The following is a 25,892-nucleotide window of genomic DNA, read 5'->3' on the forward strand; positions in this document are numbered from 1 at the left end:
TGCAGTCTCTGATCATCTCCTGTATTATGTCTGCAGTCTCTGATCATCTCCTGTACTATGTCTGCAGTCTCTGATCATCTCATGTACTATGTCTGCAGTCTCTGATCATCTCCTGTACTATGTCTGCAGTCTCTGATCATCTCCTTTACTATGTCTGCAGTCTCTGATCATCTCATGTACTATGTCTGCAGTCTCTGATCATCTCCTGTACTATGTCTGCAGTCTCTGATCATCTCCTGTACTATGTCTGCAGTCTCTGATCATCTCCTGTATTATGTCTGCAGTCTCTGACCATCTCCTGTACTATGTCTGCAGTCTCTGATCATCTCTTATATCCTGTCTGCAGTCTCTGATCATCTCCTGTAGTATGTCTGCAGTCGCTGATCATCTCCTGTAGTATGTCTGCAGTCTCTGATCATCTCCTGTAGTATGTCTGCAGTCTCTGATCATCTCCTGTACTATGTCTGCAGTCTCTGATCATCTCCTGTATTATGTCTGCAGTCTCTGATCATCTCCTGTACTATGTCTGCAGTCTCTGATCATCTCCTGTACTATGTCTGCAGTCTCTGATCATCTCCTGTATTATGTCTGCAGTCTCTGATCATCTCCTGTATTATGTCTGCAGTCTCTGATCATCTCCTGTATTATGTCTGCAGTCTCTGACCATCTCCTGTACTATGTCTGCAGTCTCTGATCATCTCCTGTACTATGTCTGCAGTCTCTGACCATCTCCTGTAATATGTCTGCAGTCTCTGATCATCTCCTGTATTATGTCTGCAGTCTCTGATCATCTCCTGTATTATGTATGCAGTTTCTGACCATCTCCTGTACTATATCTGCAGTCTCTGATCATCTCTTATATCCTGTCTGCAGTCTCTGATCATCTCCTGTAGTATGTCTGCTGTCTCTGATCATCTCCTGTAGTATGTCTGCAGTCTCTGATCATCTCCTGTAGTATGTCTGCAGTCTCTGATCATCTCCTGTGCTATGTCTGCAGTCTCTGATCATCTCCTGTATTATGTCTGCAGTCTCTGATCATCTCCTGTACTATGTCTGCAGTCTCTGATCATCTCCTGTACTATGTCTGCAGTCTCTGATCATCTCCTGTATTATGTCTGCAGTCTCTGATCATCTCCTGTACTATGTCTGAAGTCTTTGATCATCTCTTATATCCTGTCTGCAGTCTCTGATCATCTCCTGTACTATGTCTGCAGTCTCTGATCATCTCCTGTACTATGTCTGCAGTCTCTGATCATCTCCTGTACTATGTCTGCAGTCTCTGACCATCTCCTGTAATATGTCTGCAGTCTCTGATCATCTCCTGTATTATGTCTGCAGTCTCTGATCATCTCCTGTATTATGTCTGCAGTCTCTGATCATCTCCTGTACTATGTCTGCAGTCTCTGATCATCTCCTGTATTATGTCTGCAGTCTCTGATCATCTCCTGTACTATGTCTGCAGTCTCTGATCATCTCATGTACTATGTCTGCAGTCTCTGATCATCTCCTGTACTATGTCTGCAGTCTCTGATCATCTCCTTTACTATGTCTGCAGTCTCTGATCATCTCATGTACTATGTCTGCAGTCTCTGATCATCTCCTGTACTATGTCTGCAGTCTCTGATCATCTCCTGTACTATGTCTGCAGTCTCTGATCATCTCCTGTATTATGTCTGCAGTCTCTGACCATCTCCTGTACTATGTCTGCAGTCTCTGATCATCTCTTATATCCTGTCTGCAGTCTCTGATCATCTCCTGTAGTATGTCTGCAGTCGCTGATCATCTCCTGTAGTATGTCTGCAGTCTCTGATCATCTCCTGTAGTATGTCTGCAGTCTCTGATCATCTCCTGTACTATGTCTGCAGTCTCTGATCATCTCCTGTATTATGTCTGCAGTCTCTGATCATCTCCTGTACTATGTCTGCAGTCTCTGATCATCTCCTGTATTATGTCTGCAGTCTCTGATCATCTCCTGTATTATGTCTGCAGTCTCTGATCATCTCCTGTATTATGTCTGCAGTCTCTGACCATCTCCTGTACTATGTCTGCAGTCTCTGATCATCTCCTGTACTATGTCTGCAGTCTCTGATCATCTCCTGTATTATGTCTGCAGTCTCTGATCATCTCTTATATCCTGTCTGCAGTCTCTGATCATCTCCTGTACTATGTCTGCAGTCTCTGATCATCTCCTGTACTATGTCTGCAGTCTCTGATCATCTCCTGTACTATGTCTGCAGTCTCTGATCATCTCCTGTACTATGTCTGCAGTCTCTGACCATCTCCTGTAATATGTCTGCAGTCTCTGATCATCTCCTGTATTATGTCTGCAGTCTCTGATCATCTCCTGTATTATGTCTGCAGTCTCTGATCATCTCCTGTACTATGTCTGCAGTCTCTGATCATCTCCTGTATTATGTCTGCAGTCTCTGATCATCTCCTGTACTATGTCTGCAGTCTCTGATCATCTCATGTACTATGTCTGCAGTCTCTGATCATCTCCTGTACTATGTCTGCAGTCTCTGATCATCTCCTATACTATGTCTGCAGTCTCTGATCATCTCATGTACTATGTCTGCAGTCTCTGATCATCTCCTGTACTATGTCTGCAGTCTCTGATCATCTCCTGTACTATGTCTGCAGTCTCTGATCATCTCCTGTATTATGTCTGCAGTCTCTGACCATCTCCTGTACTATGTCTGCAGTCTCTGATCATCTCTTATATCCTGTCTGCAGTCTCTGATCATCTCCTGTAGTATGTCTGCAGTCGCTGATCATCTCCTGTAGTATGTCTGCAGTCTCTGATCATCTCCTGTAGTATGTCTGCAGTCTCTGATCATCTCCTGTACTATGTCTGCAGTCTCTGATCATCTCCTGTACTATGTCTGCAGTCTCTGATCATCTCCTGTATTATGTCTGCAGTCTCTGATCATCTCCTGTACTATGTCTGCAGTCTCTGATCATCTCCTGTATTATGTCTGCAGTCTCTGATCATCTCCTGTATTATGTCTGCAGTCTCTGATCATCTCCTGTATTATGTCTGCAGTCTCTGACCATCTCCTGTACTATGTCTGCAGTCTCTGATCATCTCCTGTACTATGTCTGCAGTCTCTGATCATCTCCTGTATTATGTCTGCAGTCTCTGATCATCTCTTATATCCTGTCTGCAGTCTCTGATCATCTCCTGTACTATGTCTGCAGTCTCTGATCATCTCCTGTACTATGTCTGCAGTCTCTGATCATCTCCTGTACTATGTCTGCAGTCTCTGATCATCTCCTGTACTATGTCTGCAGTCTCTGACCATCTCCTGTAATATGTCTGCAGTCTCTGATCATCTCCTGTATTATGTCTGCAGTCTCTGATCATCTCCTGTATTATGTCTGCAGTCTCTGATCATCTCCTGTACTATGTCTGCAGTCTCTGATCATCTCCTGTATTATGTCTGCAGTCTCTGATCATCTCCTGTACTATGTCTGCAGTCTCTGATCATCTCATGTACTATGTCTGCAGTCTCTGATCATCTCCTGTACTATGTCTGCAGTCTCTGATCATCTCCTATACTATGTCTGCAGTCTCTGATCATCTCATGTACTATGTCTGCAGTCTCTGATCATCTCCTGTACTATGTCTGCAGTCTCTGATCATCTCCTGTACTATGTCTGCAGTCTCTGATCATCTCCTGTATTATGTCTGCAGTCTCTGACCATCTCCTGTACTATGTCTGCAGTCTCTGATCATCTCTTATATCCTGTCTGCAGTCTCTGATCATCTCCTGTAGTATGTCTGCAGTCGCTGATCATCTCCTGTAGTATGTCTGCAGTCTCTGATCATCTCCTGTAGTATGTCTGCAGTCTCTGATCATCTCCTGTACTATGTCTGCAGTCTCTGATCATCTCCTGTATTATGTCTGCAGTCTCTGATCATCTCCTGTACTATGTCTGCAGTCTCTGATCATCTCCTGTACTATGTCTGCAGTCTCTGATCATCTCCTGTATTATGTCTGCAGTCTCTGATCATCTCCTGTATTATGTCTGCAGTCTCTGATCATCTCCTGTATTATGTCTGCAGTCTCTGATCATCTCCTGTATTATGTCTGCAGTCTCTGACCATCTCCTGTACTATGTCTGCAGTCTCTGATCATCTCCTGTACTATGTCTGCAGTCTCTGATCATCTCCTGTATTATGTCTGCAGTCTCTGATCATCTCTTATATCCTGTCTGCAGTCTCTGATCATCTCCTGTACTATGTCTGCAGTCTCTGACCATCTCCTGTACTATGTCTGCAGTCTCTGATCATCTCTTATATCCTGTCTGCAGTCTCTGATCATCTCCTGTACTATGTCTGCAGTCTCTGATCATCTCCTGTACTATGTCTGCAGTCTCTGATCATCTCCTGTACTATGTCTGCAGTCTCTGATCATCTCTTATATCCTGTCTGCAGTCTCTGACCATCTCCTGTACTATGTCTGCAGTCTCTGATCATCTCCTGTAGTATGTCTGCAGTCTCTGATCATCTCCTGTACTATGTCTGCAGTCTCTGATCATCTCCTGTACTATGTCTGCAGTCTCTGATCATCTCCTGTACTATGTCTGCAGTCTCTGATCATCTCCTGTACTATGTCCCCAGTCTCTGATCATCTCCTGTATTATGTCTGCAGTCTCTGACCATCTCCTGTACCATGTCTGCAGTCTCTGATCATCTCTTATATCCTGTCTGCAGTCCCTGACCATCTCCTGTATTATGTCTGCAGTCTCTGACCATCTCCTGGGCCCAAGGTGTCAATATTTTGTGTGGCCACCATTATTTTCCAGCACTGCCTTAACCCTCTTGGGCATGGAGTTCACCAGAACTTCACAGGTTGCCACTGGAGACCTCTTCCACTCCTCCATGATGACATCACATAGCTGATGGATGTTAGAGACCTTTCGCTCCTCCACCTTCCATTTAAGGATGCCCTACAGATGCACAATAGGGTTTAAGTCTGGAGACATGCTTGGCCAGTCCATCACCTTTACCGTCAGCTTCTTTAGCAAGGCAGTGGACATCTTTGAGGTGTGTTTGGGGTTGTTATAATGTTGAAATACTGCCCTGCGGCCCAGTTTCTGAAGGAAGAGGACCTTGCTTTGCTTCAGTATGTCACAGTACATGTTGGCTATCAACTGGCTATCAACCGAAACAAAATTGTCGTCCTTTTTTCCCCACAAATAGAGCTTTCTTTTGGTGGTATTTGATCACCTCTACTGTTTTTTTTCTTTGCCCTATAAACAAAAGAAGAGCTACAATTTTGAAAAAAAACACACTATCTTTAACTTTTTGCTATAATAAATATCCCACATTTAAAAAAAAAACGGTTTGTTTCCTCAGTTTAGGCCGATATGTATTCTTCTAAATATATTTAGTAAAAAAAATCACAATATTGGTTTGCGCAAAAGTTATAGCGTCTACAAAATATTGAATAGATTTATGGCATTTTTATTAATATTTTTTTTTACTAGTAATGGCGGTGATCTGCAATTTTTATTGGGACTGCGATATTGCTGCGGACAAATTGGACACTTTTGACACATTTTTGGGACCATTGACAATTATACAGCGATCAGTGCTATAAAAATGCACTGATTACTGTATAAATGTCACTGGCAGGGAGCGATCAAGGGGTTAACTGTGTTCCCTAGGTGTATTCTAACAGTAGGGGGATGGGACTGACTAGGGGAAGAGAGAGATCAGTGTTCATACTTAGTATGAAGACCCGATCTGTCTCCTCTCCTCTGAGAGAACCATGATCTTGCTCTGTCACAAGAGATCGCGGGTGCCCAGCGGGCATGCTCCCCTAGTGGCCAAAAGGCAAAGCGACGTAAGATAGCAATGATTTGCCCAGCCGAGCCAACCTGCCGCAGTAAAACTGCGACGGCTGGTCCGGAAGTGGTTAAAGGCTAAGTTACCTCTGTTGCAATAAAAAAGATACAAGATTTCTTTAATTTAGAGAACAAGGCCTTACCATTTCTGTATTTCCTAGAAAGATTTATCAATTGCTGGTATGTAGACATCAGGCAGAGAAGCCAGTATGACACAGAAATGACCTCATTAGCACACACCTGTGGCTGCCATCCCCCCTTCCAGCAGATCACTACCACCCACCTCCAGGTGCACAGTTTTTCAATGCAATTAATCGGTGATCAGTGATCACTGTTCTCGCTAAATATGCAGACATCCTTTTTTTTTTTTCTTAATTTCTTGCATAGATTGTTCATTCGGTATTTTGGAATGTGCAGGAGATGAGAGATCAGATAACAGCCTATGTGGATAGAACTGTAGTATTGAAAACAAGAGAAGTGTGTCTTCACTATACACTATACAATCTGATTGTACAATCTCATTATGGTAGCTCTGGTTAAAACCTGCAAAATGTTCAAAAGGAATTTATAACCATTCCTCTATACAAAACTTTACAAAAATGCTTCAGCTCAGACACATTTATATGATATCTGGTATGAACGGCTCTCCTGAGGTCCTTCTACAGCATCTCTGTGGAGTTGAGGTCTGGGTTTCTAATTTAGCTACTCCAAAAGGCTTAGGGTCATTGTCTTGCTGCATCACCCAACTTCTACTAAATTTCAGCTGGTGGACAGCCACCCTGACATTATCCTGTAGGATATTTTGGTAAACTTGGGAACTCATTTTCCCCTAGATGATGGCAAGTGGACCAGAACCTGAGGAAGTGAAGCAAGCTCAAATTATGATGTTCCCTCCACCATTCTTCACCATCGGGATGATGTTTTGTTTGTAAGCTGTGCCCTTTTGTGCCATACATATTACTATGTATTCTTCCTCAAACTTTCATTTCATCAGTCCACAAAATTTTCTTATTAGTGTTGGAGTTTGCCAAGGTGCTCCTTGGCAAACCTCAGGCACACAGCAATGTTTTTTTTTGGAGAGCAGCAGCTTCCTTTGTGATGTTCTGCCATAGACACTCTGCCTGTTCAAAGACTTATGTATGGTAGACTCATGAACAGGGATGTTTGCCATTTCCAGTAACACATCAAACCTTTAGCTGTTACTCATGGGTTCTTCTTTACCTCTTTGAGGATTCTGCATTGTGCCTTGGGAGTCATTTTGGCTTGGCACCCACTTCTAGAAAGAGTTGCCACAGTACTAAACTGTCTCCATTTTTAGACAATGTGTCTAACTGTAAACTGAAACAAGCCTAAACACTTTGAGAATGCTTTGCATCCCTTTCCAGCCTTAGGCCTCTTTCACACGGATGATCCGTATGTCCGTTTTTCATCCATCCGTTTTCGGATGAAAAACGGACATACAGTCATCCCTATGGAGCGTCGGATGTCAGCGGTGACATGTCCGCTGACATCCGACCCCGCTCCGATCCGAAAAGTGTAACGGAGGAAAAACCTACTTTTCCCTCCGTTTTCGGATCGGATCGGATGACGACGGACACTACGGACCGTCATCATCCGATCCCCCCATAGGGGAGAGCGGCGCTCTGACAGGTCCGTCGCTGCACAGCGTGCAGCGATGCACCTGTCATCTTCCTGCTCAGCGGGGATCGGCGGAGCGATCCCCGCTGAGCCAGCGTGTGTTCACGGGGCGGATCATGACTGATCTGCCCCGTGTGAAAGAGGCCTATGTCTTCATGTACACTAGCCTACACTTGCAGCTCCTAAACTTGAGTTTATGAGCTTTGTGTGTTCTTTTGCCAAAGCTCCTAAACTTAACTTCATAAAGCCTATGTGTCAATATACGCATAGGCTTTTAGCAGAGTTTAGGAGCTGCCGCGTTTAGGTGACCTTCAATCTTCCTCTCCTGAATGCAGAAGAATTGTGTTCAGGTTAGGAACATTTTGACCACCGGCCGCAAGGAAACACAAAACGTGGCAAAACGGCAGCAAACGTGCGTGATTTTGCGGCGTTTTGCAATTTCCGGCAGCCGCCGTAAATGTAGGCTACTGTGCGTGAAGCCTCATGAAGATCAACTATTTTTGGTTGTGTTTCTTTAGAGAGCTCCTTTTTGCAAGGCATGGTTCACATCAGCTGATGCTTCTATGAACATCAATCATAAAATGTTTTAGTGTCCTTTATCAATCAACATAGCTCCAAACCATACTTCCAAACTCATTTCATCAATTGGACTCTGGATGTGCAAAACGGCTGACTTCAATTAGCTTTCATTAAACGAATTAGTCTATAGGTTCACAAACTTTTTTCCGGCACTATGAATGCTTAATAAAGACATGATAGACTAGAATTGTTTGTGTGTTATCAGCTTAAATACATTTAGGGAGATTTACTAAACCTGGTGCACACAGAATCTGGTGCAGCTGTGCATAGTAACCTATTAACTTCCAGGTTTTATTGTCAAAGCTTAATCTCTTTGCATCGGCCGCACACATATATGCGGCCCTGTGTAAACCACTTACCTGCGCTTCTAGCATGATAGCCAGCAGTTACCGGAAAGCTCTCAATGCATACTAGCGATCGGGAGCTTTCCGATCGAGTGACTGCTGTGAAAGCCAATCATGACCGAATGGCCACCTCCCAGCTTTTAAACCCCTTAAAGGGCCGGGAGACGTACAATGGGAAGGGTTTAATTGAACAAGACTAGAAGCTGATTGGTTACTGTGCACAACTGCATCAGATTCTGTGTGTTCCAGTTTTAGTAAATCTCCCCCTATTATGTATGTCTATTGTTGTGACTCAGATCACATTTTATGGCAAATTACTGCAGAAAACCAGTTCAAATCTAAGTGGTTCACATACTGTTTCTTGCCACTCTACTTTAAGCATTTTTTTCTGAAAGGTTAAATAACCACTTCAAAACATCTTCTTTTTGCACTTTTTTTTAGCTCTAGTCTGTGCTTAAAGTAATTGTTGATTACTCTGGTATTTTCCTTCTAAGCTAGATGATCCTAAAGCAAACCTTAGCCTCAGTTCACTTGTCATCTTACACTACCTACAGTAACCTGGTGCACAGCTAGGCAAAGTGTGATGATGCTATACACATAAGGTTACTGTAGCCAAACTGCTAAGTAAGTTCCTTAATGGAAGGTTTAGCAAGCTTGTGTAAATATCAGCAATTCACATTTAGTTCAGCATTAATCCCTGGAAACTCTTACGCACATTTCAAGGGCGAATAGACGTGATCTACCCTTTTACGCATAACAAGTGTGTGTTACAAAGGTTAACAGTTGATTTCTGAGATTTTCAACCTTCTACAATGATAATATCACAGCTATTGTTCACTTTAACCTCCCTGGCGATATGATTATTTCGGATTTTAGGTGCTGAAAGCGGTACAATTATTTTGCATGGAAATTTGGTGTTTTATATTGTAGGTCTGTAATTCTTAACAATAACACACTTAAATCTGTCCAAACAAGAGTCTAGTAGATATCCCGGGTATGATAAAGTTTGAAACACAAAAACATAAATTATAATATAATAAATAAAAAAAAATAATTAAAAAAAAAAAATAATAATAATAATAAAATAAATTTCCCCACGATTCACTATCGCTCAATTCTGCAAGTGTTCTAATTTACTATCGCTGTTTTCTAGCTGGTCTAAAGCCACTTTTGATGTAAAGGGACACTTTTTGGTTGCTATGGACAATCTCCAGTTTCCAGGCAGAAAGAACAGTATACTGTATATAACATAAAACTGCATGCAGGGCATAGGACAAAGCACTGGGGACAAAAGGGATGTGAAATAATTTCATACAGTACTGTAATCTGTAAGATTACAGTACTGTATGTGTTATGTTTTTACAATTTTTTGAATTTGCCGCCAGGCTCCGCCCCCGTGCGTCGCGCCGCTCGCAGGTAACGGAGCCTGGCACGGAGAGGCTTCGGAGGAGGACGGAAGCCCGCAGACACAGCGGGGGACATCGCAGGATCCCGGGGACAAGGTAAGTAAAGCCACACCAGGATCCTGCGATGTAATCCCGAGTGTGGCTCGGGGTTACCGCTAATGGTCCTGAATTTTAACCCCGAGCCACACCCGGGAAAACCGCCAGGGAGGCTACCAAAGAATTCAAAGTTAACACTTAAACTAGCCATATACCAATAGAATTTTGTTTGAAAATATTCATTTTTTGAGCTTTAGTTCGATTATCTAATGATTAGTGGGATCAAATCAACAATCATTTTCAACCTTAATGGCAAGAAAGAAGCAGGATGGAAACATTTTCTTGAACAAATTAAATTATAATTGTAAATGTGGTTTTCGTTTTGGAAAATATCAGAGATATTGTAATGTGCATGTGCTAGGCCCAAAAAAACCTCTTGTACTGCGGTAGGTTGGCTCCCCTGCGCGAAACCATGTAGCTATACGTCGGTTCGCGGGGTCCGGATAGCAGGCGTGCGCCCGCTGCACAGCGGGGGGGTGCCAATGCTCGCGGCCGACGGTCGCGATGACCGCCGACCACGAGCGATCGTAAGCAGGAGACACAGAACAGGAACGAGTGTGTGTAAACGCACACTTCCCTGTTCTGTTCTGACAGGAGTGACAGATCGAGTGTTCTTGTTAGCTAGGAACCATGATCCGTCACTTCCTTTAGTTAGTCCCTCCTCCTTCAGTTAGAATCACCTCCCAGGGAACACAGTTAACCCCTTCACCGCCCCCTAGTGTTAACTCCTTCACTGCCAGTGACATTTTTACAATAGTCAATGCATTTTTAATCGCACTGATCGCTGTATTAATGCCAATGGTTCCAAAAATGTGTCAAAATTGTCAGATGTGTCTGCCATAATGTCGCAGTCACGATAAAAATCGCAGATCCCCGCCATTACTAGTAAAAAAAAAAAAATAATAATAAATAATAATAAAAATGCTATAAATCTATCCCCAATATTGTAGGCGCTATAACTTTTGCACAAACCAATCAATATACGCTTATAGCGATTTTTTTACCAAAAATATGTAGAAGAATACATATCGGCCTAAACTGAGAAAAAATCAGCTTTTTTTAAAAAAAAAAAAATGTTAATATTTATTATAGCAAAAAGTACAAAATATTGTGTTTTTTTTTCAAAATCGTCGCTCTTTTTTTTTTGTTTATAGCGCAAAAAATAAAAACCGCAGAGGCGATCAAATACCTACAAAAGGGAGAACATGCTGGGGGCTGAGGACCTACAAAAACCGCTATCAACAGTTTACAAAGAACTATTTGTAGAAAGGCCCAAAATGCTTAACAAATGTAAAGACACATGGAGTGCTTTAGTAACAGATTTTTGGGGGGGAAGATTGGGATGATATGTGGGATCACTCGTTCCAGACTCTGGTGTCGGCCAGAGATAGGCTCATTCAATTTAAAATACTTCACAGGGTGTATTATACCCCTGCAAGGATAGCTGGGATATATGGTACAGGTGCAACAGAATGCTGGCGATGCACGGTTAGCCATGCTGATTTTGACCACATATTTTGGCAGTGTCAGCTGATAAGGGAGTTCTGGAAAGGGGTAACACGCACTATACAGAAAGTACTTTCGATACCGATTCCTGTTACGGTCGCAGTCTGTTTGCTTGGTCTAGTGGAGTAGTTGGCGACCCGAAGGGCGCAAAGAACTATGATCTCTCTCTCCCTTTTTTATGCACGTAAAGCTATCTTATTGTGTTGGAAAAAACCTGAACCACCCACAGTGTCTTACTGGAAAGGCATAATCAATAAAGCATTACCTTTTTACAAAGCAACATACTTAAGCAGGGGTTGCCCAAAAAAATCGAAAAAGTATGCAATGTTGGCTGGACGACAAGGACACTTTGAATTGATCTGCTATGGTGGGGGAGTGCTTTAGCAAGAACTCTATGTATTGGGTAAAATGATGATGTAATCCTGATTAGATAATTATTTGACTGTGCGATGATTGGGTGTACCATTGATCTCTAGAAAACAAAATGTTTTCATTTTTTGAACTGTTATGAGTATGGAATGTGATTTAGCAATAGTGAAAGCAATATTCAAAGGCTGTACAAGTGATTTAGCAATAGTGAAAGGCTGCACAAGGGTTAGGGGGGGAGGGAGAGGGAGGGAGAGGGGGAATTTTGGTACACGTTGTACTGTACTGTATGAGCTGTTAAAATGTTAATAAACAAAAATTTTCAAAAAAAATACCTACAAAAGAAAGCTCTATTCGTGGGGAAAAAAGGATGTCAATTTTGTTTGGGTACAACGTCGCACGACCGCGCAATTGTCAGTTAAAGCGACACAGCGCCGAATCGCAAAAAATGCTCTGGTCAGGAAGGGGGTAAATTCTTCCGGGGGGTGAAGTGGTTAATGTATCTGAGATTCTCTTTAAGTAGCAGGTCTGGAAAATAATTGTCAGGGTTTTGGAAATAAATTAGTTGAATCAATAATGGCAAGGTTCAATGATCATGAGCAATTTTTCAGAGTTTTGAATGAAAGCTCAAACAAAATTCTCAAATTTTCTCTCCAATCGCCACGCAGTAGAGTTCTGAAACCCTCTAGCCGAAAAATGTGAACAAAGTAAAAAAATGTGTCTCAATACATATGTGAAAAGTGTAATTGGACATAGAAAAACGTAATACACAAGTCAATTAATCGTGCCTTGCTGCTGCCTTAACCAGTTCAGATCTGCCCTATAGCAGTTTTCCTGCTACAGGGTGGCACCTGTGCGCCAGATCACGTATATTTACGTGATCTGGGTCTACTGGGTAGGGTGCGTGCATGCATCACACACAGCGGGAGCCCAGAGGTGGGTACTGTGGACTAGATGTCTGCCAGCACCCATCGATGATCGAGGAAGAGAGGCAGAACAGCAGTCTGCCTATGTAAACAAGGCAAATCGCTGTTCTGTCAATAGGGAAGGCATGGATCATTGCAATGTAGGGAAGCGCACAAAACTCTGTACTGTGCACTGCATAAGCCTTCATTTAGAATGATACTTCACTGCTAATGGAGTTGCACTGCATCACACCACAACCCACATATTATACATCTGCAATGATGCATAGTAAAACATGTTTTTACTGCATGTTACCTCAACAGATAGATATGAAGTCCCTCTACAAGTCAAAAATAAACTTTCCCAAACTGTATTAACAATAAAATTCTAGTTAAAAGTTAGGCTTGAAAAGTTAGGCTTAATTTTCCTAGGAGGCATGGTGATGTCACCAGTGCCTCCTGGATGCATCAGAAGTCAGGGACTAGTTTTGTACAATTACAAATGTACAATTGTACAATTTTGTACAATTACAAATGAATACCCTAGATATCTTGCACGTGTACATGCTTGCTCCTGATGAGTGACATCAAGTCACGAAACGCGTTGAGCTAACAGGTGTAGTGTTCAAATCCTATACTGCATCCTACCACGTCATTGTGGATTCTGTTCATGCATTATGTATTTAACTATATTCCAATCATGTGCTATCAAATTTTGGGCTTTTCTATATGTATCATGTGCCATCCATTTTTTGGATTATTTATGAATTATGTACTGCTGTATGTAATAACGTTTTTCATTCAATATCTTACTCCATACAGGTATTTAATTGTATGTGTAGTATGTTAATTTTCTATTGAATATAAATTATGAGACAAATATCCTACTCCTTTACATATATTATACATATGTTAATTATAACGCCGTACAACACTTGACCCTCCGCGTAATTCATTTAGACTCCTGCTTCTTTGTTTTCTTTTGTATATTTTAATGAAGGTTAATATCTTTTCCCAGTCCATGTCATTGTGGTGTATTGTGAATTCCTCTTCCCATTTGAGGATAAAGTGCGGTGGTGTAGGGTAAGATTCTTTCATTAACAGTTGGTACACCTCTGACAAGGAGTCTTCCAATCCATTTGAGGTCTATCAATAAAGTCTAACGAAGGTATAGAGCTCAGAAAATGTTGCAGATGAGATTATTCCAACCAGGCCTTGGAAGGAACATGGCACAAAGATAGGAGTCTTGTCACTCAAAGGTAATAATTTCCCTTGTGTCAAAGTATGTCAGAGAAGAGGCTTATCCTCTTTTTCAAGATAGGAGATAAGAAAATTATGGCATAACTCTCCAGTGGACACAGAGATAACAATGAAAAGACTTTTGTGGAGTGGGGAAGAGTTGACTCCCCTTTCCCCGTGTTTTTATTGCTGCATTCTTGTTGATGAGATTTCTTCTTACCTACTCTTTTGCCTGCTATACTTATAACTAATCTGAAAATTAAGAGTGCCCTTTTGCCCCCTCCTATCCTCCTCCTTGCTATGTATATCCCTTTTACTTACTTTGGAATTGCAGGAGGCCAGATCCAGGAGGTGTGGTCTGCTTCCCATAGGGCCTAAAGGAAAACTGTCAATCTACAGGCTTGCAAGTAGGGTCAATAGGGTCTATAGAGAAAAATTATTTATGTGCACTACTATGAGGCTTCACCAGCTCAGAAGAGGACTGGATGCTGCCCAACCTACTGTGAGCCAACTGCGCCTGGTGTAGGTCATTAGCTTATGTGAGGTTAGCAAAAGAGGCAAAGGTAAAATGATAGGAGGCAGGGATGCTAAAGTCAATTGTTAGTATAGTTATCCTTTAAATCCATTTGTCAACTGAATTTGTCATCATACTCACGTGATTGATTTTTTATTTTAATAAAAAAGAAAAGTTTAATAGTGCAAATGGAGAATAGGAGGAACCTCCACAAAAGTCATAAAGTCTATATATTGGAGTAACGGAGGTATAAGGATAGCTGCTGCACTCCTTCTCAGGTTTTTTGGACATCCTTTATACACTGTAAAAATAAAATCGAGCAAAGGTCCCGCCATCTACTGTAAGTTTATCTATTTATTAAATGAACATTAAAAACTAATTGGGTTGGACTCACAAGATAGGATAATATTAAGGCACATCATCACACTCAGTATGTACACCAATCCCAGAGGGCTAATATTTCAGGGGAGACTTGGCAGTCATCTATTATCGCCTGGCAGGTGGATGGAAACATGGCTGCATGTTGTTTAAACTGATGAGGAGATCAGGAATAAGCTGAATACAGACGCTGTGTCTCCCACTGAGGGGGGGGGGGGGGGGCTGCGTGGCTGTGTGTGGATAGGAGAGGGTTCTGCTGAGCTGACATTCAAGCAGAGGGGTCAGGGTAGGAGGACTATAACCGGGCTGGAATGCAAGCCAGCAATGGTATTGAAACATGGTGGACGTCGGGGTGTGATGACATCACTAAGAAGGCGGTAACATGTTTCGGAGTGAAACAGCTCCTTTGTCGAACCAAGAAGGGCCAGGAAGGAGTGTACTGCCTTATTTATAGAGGGGAGATGGGGCAGAATTGTCCTCAGTACTGGAGGGGGCATGACGGGGCTGTATTAGAATAAATTAAGGTGGGGGGAAAAGGCGGGATATGGTCAAAGCAGGCTCTTGCATGTTTATAGATCTAAATAGATTTCTCCGAAACCTTACAGTTAAAAAGTTTTATGCCACTAAAACACACAATAGCCCTAACCATCAAAACCCAAATTATCCTACCCTTCCCATGGATATATCTCTTGACCCTGCAGACACTGAGATGTCAAAAATTCTAGAAGAATTACTATGGGAAAATGAGAGTATACATCCAGAAATATTTGTGGATCACACACTTCTAGTACAACATACTTATTGTAAACCCAAATCAATATTCTGCCATATCAAAAGGACCGTTTTTTAGATACCTTCTACACCATGGTATATACAGATTGGACTAAAATGTGTTCCAGTAGATAGTCAGCCATTCCAATTTGAATCAAAGGGGGGGGGGGCAATGTGCTGAGTTATTGACTTTGATTCCATATTAAAAGGTATGGAAGATTCACTTGCTTCTCCCTGCAAACAATTTCTGCACATTTGACACCCTGCAAATTATTACTTTAGTCCTAAAGTGTATCTAAACCCAAAAAACAAAAATGTAATATGTTTCAGCGAAACTTTAGATGTGGTGGCTGCATTAGTTTCCATTTTTTTTCACCTAATGATCCTGTCAGTAGCACAGTTCCTGTCTTTGGGTGACAACACTTACTGAAAAGAATCCATGAAAAAAAAACAGCATTATCACCCTAAGTGGCTCTCTTGATTTAAATGCTTCCAGACCGCCTACCGCATATTTACTGCAGCAGGGCGGCCTGGCTGTGCGAAATCACGTACCTGTACATGATTTGGTGCACAAGGTCTGGGGTGTGCGCTGGCGGCGACCCGCTCCCGCTGTGATTGGACACAGCGGGAGCCTATCAGCGGGTCCGGTGGATGCAAACGTTCATAGAGAGACAGAGCGGCGATCTGCCTATGTAAGCAGGGCAGATCGCCGTTTTGTGATAGGGAAACAAAGAGATCTTGTGTTTCTCTTTATTTCCCCAGTCAAAGCACCACCACCCCTACAGTTAGAAAGCACTAACTAGCAGCTGATGTTAACCCCTTCCCTGCCATTATCATTAGTACAGTGACAGTGTACATTTTTTAGCACTGATTACTGTATTGGTGTCACTGGTCCCCAAAAAGTGTCAATTAGGTGTCCGATCTGTTTACCGCATTGTCGCAGTACCGCTAAAAATCGCTGATCGCCGCCATTACTAGTAAAAAAAAAAAAATTAAATAAAAATTCCATAAAAATATGACATAGTTTGTAGACGCCATAACTTTTGCGCAAACCACTCATATATATATATATATATATATATACATCATTATAGCAGAGTTATTTTTCAAAATTGTCGGTCTTTTTTTGTTTATACGCAAAAAACAAAAACCGCAGAGGTGATCAAATACCACCAAAAGAAAGCTCTATTTGTGGGAAAAAAGGACATCAATTTAATTTGGGTACAGCGTCGCATGACCGTGCAATTGTCAGTTAAAGTAACACAGTGCCGTATCGCTAAAAATGGCCATGTCAGGAAGGGGGTAAAACCTTCCGGGACTGAAGTGGTTAAACTACAAGCACCCCCCCTTCCAATTTCTATTACATAGGGAGGTATTTTCTACATGATAGCTGGGAAGGCTGATAGGCTAAAGGTTGATAGGCTGATAACATTGTTTTATATTTCAGTTAACCTCCCTGGTGGTATGATTATTTCAGATTTTTGCATCTCAAAGCGGTACAATTATTATGCATAGAAATTTGGCGTTTATTAATGTAGGCCTGTAATTCTTAGCAATAACACACTTAAATCTGTCCACCAAGAGTCTAGTAGATATCCCGGGTATGATGAAGTTTGAAACACAAAATCATAAATTATAATATAATAAATAAATATGAATAATTAAAAAAAAAAATAATATAATAATAATAAAATAAATTTCCCCACGATTCACTATCGCTTAATTCTGCAAGTGTTCTAATTTACTATCGCTGTTTTCTAGCTGGTCTAAAGCCACTTTTGACATAAAGGGACACTTTTTGGTTGCTATGGACAATCTCAAGTTTTCAGGCAGAAAGAACAGTACATATCATATAAAACTGTATGCAGGGCATTGGACAAAACACTGGGGACAAAAGGGATGTGAAATTATTTCATACAGTAATGTAATCTGTAATATTACAGTACTGTATGTGTGATGATTTTTACAGTTTTTTTAATTTGCCGCCAGGCTCCGCCCCTGTGTGTCGCGACGCTCGCAGGGAACGAAGCCCAGCACAGAGAGGCTTTGGGAGGAGGACAGAGCCCACGGACACAGCGGGGGGACATCGCAGGATCCTGGGGACAAGGTAAGTATACCGCACCAGGATCCTGCAATGTAATCCTGAGTGTGGCTCGGAGTTACCGCTAATGGTACTGAAATTTAACCCCGAGCCACAATCGGGAAAACCGCCAGGGAGGCTACTTTCACTGAAAATTAAAAGTATACTGAATTTCTAGCAATATCAACAAGGGTTTTCCTGTACTTGCAAAATATAAACAGCCTGAAAAAAAAGAAAAGCAATGCAGCCAGTACATCTAAAAACTTGTAAGTGGCAATATATACAGATTGTGTTCTTGGGTTTAGACATATGGTACATGATGTCCTCATTTATACTTACCAAATTGCACCATCTGCCACCATTATTGAGAACTTACATAGAAAATGAGGATAAATGGGATAGAATCTAGCCATGTGTGTGGATTGAGTCTTAGGGATTGGTTTACTAAAGGCAAATAGACTGTGCACTTTGCAAAGTGCAGTAGCTCCAGAGCTTAGTAAATGAGCGGAAGCTTCAATTTACAAAGAACAACCAATCACAAGCAAGGAAAATTAAAAAGAAAAACTGCATTTTTTTGCTTGCACAGGATTGGATGATGGAAGTCAGCAGAGCTTCTGCTCATTTACTTAGCTCTAGAGCAAGGGCTCTTGCAGAGTGCAATTGCACTTTGAAAAGTGCACTGTCTATTTGCCTTTAGTAAATCAAACCCACAATGTCAGAAACATGCCCCAAAAATTACAGCTGTTATTCACACACACAACCAAAAAAGAAAACATTGATTGATAATTTTTATTGCATTTGGTAATTTACAAGGTTAATGGTAAACATAGAGTCAACCAAGTGCTTTAGATATTAAGACATTTGTGAACATTGCAGGAAAAATGAAGCATAATGAAAGTGGAATTCTTTCTTATTCTATGGAACATACTTTTTTATTGGTAATTTAGAATAATTATGTCAACTAGGATTTCATAGGCTGACATCCAATATAGAAGATTGGGATTGTTCTTCATTTCATGATTTCTGTTCTTTATATGTTTGTTGGTCATATGTAGTAATTCATGCATTGCAGATATTGATTGATAGAAGAAGTAGGTCCTAGAAAAAGAACGAAAAAGATTTAAAGTCTAAATGCGGCGTGGTTTACCTGTGAATAATATGGAGACAGGAGAGCAGAACTATTATGGCAGGTGGCAATTCTTCAAATGTATGAAAAATTTAATTTATTTCAAATAAATTAATAATTTTGATGATAAATCCTTTAGACATACCACCAGCCAGGAATGTCCTGAACGTTATTTTCATTCTTATCTGGTATCATTCCATCATTCATTTAAAGTGATATTCAGTGGCTGGTGGTATATTTTTTTGGGGGGTGGCAAACAATGCAACCACAGCCACCCTCCCCGGTCCCACTAACACCATCTAGGCGCTTTCTCTGGGCGCCGGCTTCCCTTGTGTATCCTCCTCCTTGGCATCATGATGGCTTCCACTGTGCGTTTCCTCCCTCCTCCTCCTAGGCGGCCAATAGGATCGCGTCTTCTCTCAGCCAATTGGATGATGGGTCTCAGGACCTGCTTCCTAATTGGCTGGGAGGAGAATTAGGAAGACAATAGAGAATATGTATTTGCTATTGTCCCACAACTGGGTGGGCTCGGGGCACAGCCCTTTTGGAAAGCCAATTAGAGCCTAAGGCTCTAATCATGTGCTTCTAAAAAAAAAAAAAAAAAAAAAAAAACCCCATTGGAATCCATGTGTCCAGCGCCCTGCAAGTAGATTAGGGGCCGGGTGCATGGATTAGGGGGGCACCCCATATGGACGCGTCGCCACTGGTAATATTAAAGGGAAGATTTCTTGTTTTTAAATAACAAACATGTCATACTTACCTGCTCTGTGCAGTTGGTTTTGCACAGAGCAGCCCCAATCCTTCTCTTCTCAGGTCCCCCCGGGACACCTGACCCCTTCCTCCTGCCAAGTGCCCCCAGAGCAAACAGCTTGCTGTGGGGGCACCCAAGCAGGCTTGCTCCCGAGTCACTGCTCTGTGTGTCCAATCAGACAGAAAGCCATGGCTCTTCTCTGCCCCATCCCATCCCCTTTCTCATCTCATTGGCTCACTGGCTGTGATTAACATTGAGATAAATGTCATTGGCTGTGATTGCCAATGAGGAAGGAGAGTCCCCGGAGAGCCGAGGATCTCATGCACTTTGCTGGATCGCATTGGAGCTCAGGTAAATATTAGGGGGGCTGCTGCACACAGGTTTTTTTTTTACCTTCATGCATAGAATGCATGAAGGTAAATAACTTTTTGCCTTTACAACCACTTTAACTTGTTTTTTGTTATTTCCTTCTTATTTGATAGTATTGTATGATGTATATTTTTTTTTCCAGTTATCACACAATTACATATACAGTTAAACCTTGGTTTGAGAGCGTTTTGCAAGACAAGCAAAATTTTTCAATAAATTGACTTGATATACAAGCGATGTCTTGATATACAAGTAGCGTCAAGTCACAACTGAGTGTAAAATGGAAGAGAGGCGCCTCTAAGTGTAGCAATATGGTTACATTTATTGAAGGTACAACATTTAGCAACTCACATGGTTGATGATTAAAACAGGCACATCTAAATACACAGGCATCCGGGTTCAAGCCTCCCTTTCAGATCGCTCTACTGCAGGGTAGTCTTCCCGGTCACGATTGCAGACCGACAGCGGTGAGAGCCGGCGGTGTGGGGGATGGTCTATGTGGACTGCTTTACCCTGGATGTCTGCATACTTAGACGTGTCTGTTTTTAAATCATCAACCATGTGAGTTGCTAAATGTTGTACCTTCATTAAATGTAACCATATTGCTACACCTAGAGGCGCCTCTCTTCTCTTTTATACTCTGTAGCTCCTGCTGGATTTTGCTTCTAATCCCCTTGTGAGGGCTTCCATTTGTAGATGGACATTATATGGTTACACAACCTATCACATTGCCTTAACCTTTTTATATGGACTATAAACTGATGAACTTTTGAATAAATGGTTGTGGAACGAATCATTTGAGTTTCCATTATTTCTTATGGGGGAAATTCACTTTGATATACAAGTGCTTTGGATTACAAGCATGCTTCGGGAACAAATTATGCTCACAATCCAAGGTTTTACTGTAACTCTTCATTGTCAGTTCAACATTCTGTCAGTTCACATCAGGACAATACAGCACTGCTATGTTCAAACACAGATACAGAAATATTGTTCTTTGTATGCTGGATTTCTTTGAAATGTCAGTCACAGTTGAACTGTGAACACAAACTAGCATACGATAACGAACAGTCCTAATCTAGTTTTAGGACAGATGTTGAGCTACCCAAAGCCTCACTAATGTGATCAATCTGATCCTATTTAAACAAATGACAAAGTAGAGCCTACCAATAATGCTGTCACTATAACTAGGAAATAAATAAGGATGGGAGGGTGAGAATTTGTCAAGGGGGCTGGAAGAAACCTCAGGTCAGTGTGGGCATTATTTGCATCCACTTAGCCACCTCCTCAGGTCTCACACTGTTTATTAGACACATGCGATTAGTTTCGCACGAATCGGAAATTCGTATGAATTTCGGAAAATTCGTACATTCATGAGGGTCCGAAATACAAATTTTTATGCATACGAATTTTGTACGAAATACAAAATTTCATTTACGAATAGCTTTCGTTATTGTTACGAAAAGTTAACAAAACTAAAAGTTAAAAACCCAGGAAGTCAGCACAGCACAGGGATGGTGGGAGCCCCTCATAATGATAAATTTATCATAACGAACATTCCTTATTGTTACGAAAAGTTTACGAACCTAACGAAAATTCATATTTCGTACGAATCCGAATTGAATTTCGGACACGAATTACAAATTCATTTTAACACAGAACGGAACTAAACTAAACAAATTTATTGACGGCAAACAAGTCTACTGTTTATTGCAAATAGTCAAGGATATTCACGTCATTATACATTCAGATGGCATGGTCAAGTCACCAACTCCTCACCTTATAACCTTTATTCCACAGCCAAGAATTCCATCGTTCTATCCTATCTTAACTTGTGTATTCTACTGTACACAGTAACTCTCGATTGTCAGGCAAGGATACACAATAAATATTTCATTGACTAAGAATTCCATTCCCCATAGACCCATTCAGTATAAAATGTACTTTACCTTATCAATTTCAATTTCTGCATTCGAAAAGTCCATATCTAGCATGTTTTTAATGTCGGGGAGAGGGATTGCTGTTTGCGTCAAACCTAAAAGAAAATACCAATTTTTAACAAACGTCATTTTCTGCTGTTACTTGGAGTAAAAAAAAAAAGTAAAGTTTTTGTATAGCCAAAAGCTTTTTTATTAAGTTTTGGATAGATTAGAGAAGAGTTAAAACCCTTTTCCTTTTTTCTTTTTGTTGTCTGTGTCCATTAGAGAGATTTCTAACAGAAGACATCTCTTTACTTGTTATGGTGACTAGACTAAAAGTTTTTTGGGTTTCCCATGCCTATCATAATGACACCAGGACAAAAAAAGGGGGGGGGGGGGGACACAGACAGCTTTAAAAACAAAGGGAACTCAAGTGCTTTCCTTCTTTATCCAAAACTGGCATTAAACAGACATCGTACCATTTATTACAGGACTGTAGACTTCTTTAAGGAAAGAGTTGATAAAGTCATTCAGGTCCTGAACCTAAATTAAATATAAGAAGTGCATTTTATAACAATTAAATGATTTTCTTCATTCGTTATCATCATGTTCACTGAAAACATTTCAGTTGGGAAAAGCAACTATTCACGCTGAGATGTAATCTATTTATTCTATAGAAATTAGAGCAGATATGTACTATAAAGAATTACTACACCTAGAGGTTAGAACACCTGCTGGGTTTTACTGCTATCTGAGGCCCTGTTAAAGGATTCCCTCTCATTTTCTTTCTCAATGACTATGGGAACAAAAACAAAAATCAAAAGCTGGAAGTTGGCAGGGATTCTTGATGGAAACTGCTGTGTTAAATAATAATAATATCTGTTGTCTTTGTGACTGTCAGAGAGTTCCCCTTACTTCCTGTGACTGTCGGAAAGTTCCCCTCACTTCCTGTGGCTGTTAGAAACTCCCCCGTACTTCCTGTGACTGTCAAAGAGTTCCCCTCACTTCCTGTGGCTGTTAGAGAGTTCCCCTCACTTCCTGTGGCTGTTAGAGAGTTACCCTCACTTTCTGTTTGCTAAAACCATTGTCACCAGGATAGGAAGTAAGGGGAAATCTCTTTAAAGCCTCCCATGGCTCCAGTGAATGTAGAGATTTGCAGTAGACTTAGTGAAGTCCATCATTTAAAAAATATCCAAAGCCAAAGCTTTGGTAAGAGTAGGAAGTGGTTAAATATGTTTGCCAGCTACATGTCTCACTGGGGAGATTATAGATATCAATACAGAAAGTGAGATGAAATCTCTATAATCTTGTTTGAGACAGTTGTCACCTGAACAGGTGTTCCCACTGAAAGATTTTTTTTTATTCTGGTTTTGGCGACAGCTTAAAATTTGCCCCACTTTCAGTTCCTTTGACAATGTTCACCAGGACAATTAGAGAGAGTAAATCTCCCAGCTGGCACAGAGACAGCAATGAAGACCCAACAATGGGACCCTACCCCGCCACCAAAACTGATAAAACATTTTAATTTCAATACACTTTAAGGCAAGTTGAAGACACATTTACGTGGGAATTCGCAAAGGATGTCATAGACACCCTTTTGAATCCCATCAGGAGGCAGCAGCGGAAGTGTCAGTGCTTGCACCCAATTCATGTACCTTTCACAGAGTTTTATTCAGGGAAAATAGGCCTAACCAGTGTATGCCTAACTTTATCCTATCCATGATAATATGGAGATGTGGTGAATGTAAGTGATGTAATGTAAAGTGGTTTACATGCATACTTTTTTGCAATTATTTTTTTATACAAATGATGCAGTGGCATGCCTGGAACAAAAGGCAGCTCAAAGATGGTCAGTTATAAGTGAATGTTGCACTTTGAGCAAACCAAACTTAAAAAGGGACCTATCAACATAAAAAAACCCTCTAAAATAACACCCCTGAAACAAAGCCACTTTTTTTAGGGAAGCATTGTATCCGGAAAGAAAAAAAAAAGCATTTTACCCTAAAATAAGGTCATATGGACACACAATAAATAAAAAACAATATATTCACCAAATACATGAAAACTCTAAAATAGTACCAATGAGACAAAGGCCCACTTTTTAGAGAAATCCTTGGTGCAAAAAAGCAGTATAAGCTAAAATAAAGCCCATATTAACATAGAATAATAAACAATTTACAATGTATGCCAAGTTTCCATTTAACACTTAGGGACAAACCTTAATAAACATTGTGGCTGGTATTGCTCTATTTAGCTAAATTACCTCAAAATCTCCAACAGATGAGGCAGTCACAGACAGAAATGTCCTTAAAATATCAAAATAGCAGCATTGCATTAAAAAAACATGTACAGCTAAAAGTAAGTATAGTAAATAAACATACTGTGGTTTTTTTTTTTTGGGGGGGGGGGGGATCAAACAAGGCTTTATATATTTCTGTCATTCTGTTGCAGATAGTTTATTTTCTATGCAGCCTATATACAGAAATACATAAACAAAACTAAACAATTGTGTTTTTTCTACTCTGAGCAGTTTTAGTTAAAAAAAAATCCAGTTACATTACATAAAAAAGTATATTGTACATTATTTCTATAATGTGTGCCATTTAAAAATGACACTAACATTTCAGTTCTGATAAATGAAATACATTTTTTTCAGTTGTGTACATTTTTTATATTTAACTCTAAAAAAGCAAATAAACAAAATAATGAAAATGTAAAAAGTTTCTAATATAATATATATTAGCCCAAAAAAATAGAAATGATTAAAAAAACTGAAGGGGGAGAAGCTAGTAGATTAAAGGTAACTAAAAGCTATTAAGAGATTTAATAAGGAAACAATTATAATAAAAAAAACAGCTGATAGGATTTATTGTAACTGACATCATATGCGAATGAATTTTCACTCCGTTAACCTGCAGATGAATGTATTGTATTAAAATCAATTTAAAATATCAAACCACCTAGTCCTGTAAATCAATAACCAGATTAGATCTTACTTGTCAAGAAAGAACATCGAATGTAAGCTGTTTTCCTTGACGGATGACTGGATTTTAAAATTCATATGCTGAAAAATAAAATAAAAATAAAATATAAGACAATGTAATCACATTTGCAGACTGTGGTTATGACATTCCAATGTGGCAGGAAGTTTACATAATACTGTATCCAAAATGAATGTCATTGTATTTATGACCAAAACATTGTTTTTAGCTTTGGACAAAGTAGAGAGAGTTAAACTTTTTGATGTTTGTATACTATTGGGGAAATGTCCCTTTCTGTCCCAGGGACACAACAGTGTCCCCTCTAATGCACCGTACACACGGGCAGACTTTTTGACCCGACTGGTCCGACGGACCGAATCCGGCGGACAATCCGACCGTGTGTGGGCTCCATCGGACCTGCAGCGGACTTTTTCGGTCAAAAAACTGACGGAATTTAGATTTGAAACATGTTTCAAATCTTTCCGATGGACTCGAGTCCGGTCGAAAAGTCCGCTCATCTGTATGCTAGTCCGACGGATGAAAACCAACGCTAGGCAGCTATTGGCTACTGGCTATGACTTCCTTATTTTTGTCCGGTCGTACGTCATCACGTATGAATCCGTCGAACTTTGGTGTGATCGTCTGTAGGCAAGTCCGTTCGTTGGGAAAATCTGTTGGAAGTCCGTTGAAAGTCCGTCGGATAGACCATTGGACCAGTCCGGTCGAAAAGTCCGCCCTTGTGTACGCTGCATTAGACAGTTGCCTCAGGAGCAAATGTCCCTATCAGAGCTTTCCACTTTTTGTAGTTACTCTCATTTTCTTTCTCTGTGTCAATGGTCACCAGTACAAAGAGAGGGGTGTCGCTTCTCAGTGGGGATACAGACAGCAATAAAAAAACTTGATAGAGGGTCCAACCCATGCCCAGTCTATCCAAAATTAAAAAACAAGTTTTACTACTTCATCTTGCCCTCCTGCATCCAAAAAAAATATCTGGCTGGATTTTATATGTACCAGCCATTTAAATCATTCCCAAGACATGAGCCGTGAACAGGGCCGGACTGGCGTACCGGG

The 25,892-nt window shown here is 40.7% G+C and overlaps 1 protein-coding gene across 1 annotated transcript in view; it reads right to left on the bottom strand.

Moving 5' to 3' along the window:
• Window positions 1-18,734: 18,734 nt before the first annotated feature.
• The window catches only part of BPIFB6 (BPI fold containing family B member 6), a 58,689-nt gene continuing 51,531 nt past the window's right edge, over window positions 18,735-25,892 (bottom strand). Inside the window, exon 15 of the mRNA XM_073607859.1 lies at window positions 18,735-18,773. Within this exon, the coding sequence (XP_073463960.1) occupies window positions 18,735-18,773 (39 nt within the window). The remainder of the gene's footprint in view (window positions 18,774-25,892) is intronic.

Source organism: Aquarana catesbeiana, linkage group LG12, assembly GCF_042186555.1.
Source record: "Aquarana catesbeiana isolate 2022-GZ linkage group LG12, ASM4218655v1, whole genome shotgun sequence".
In the NCBI taxonomy this organism is placed as follows: Eukaryota; Metazoa; Chordata; class Amphibia; order Anura; family Ranidae; genus Aquarana; species Aquarana catesbeiana.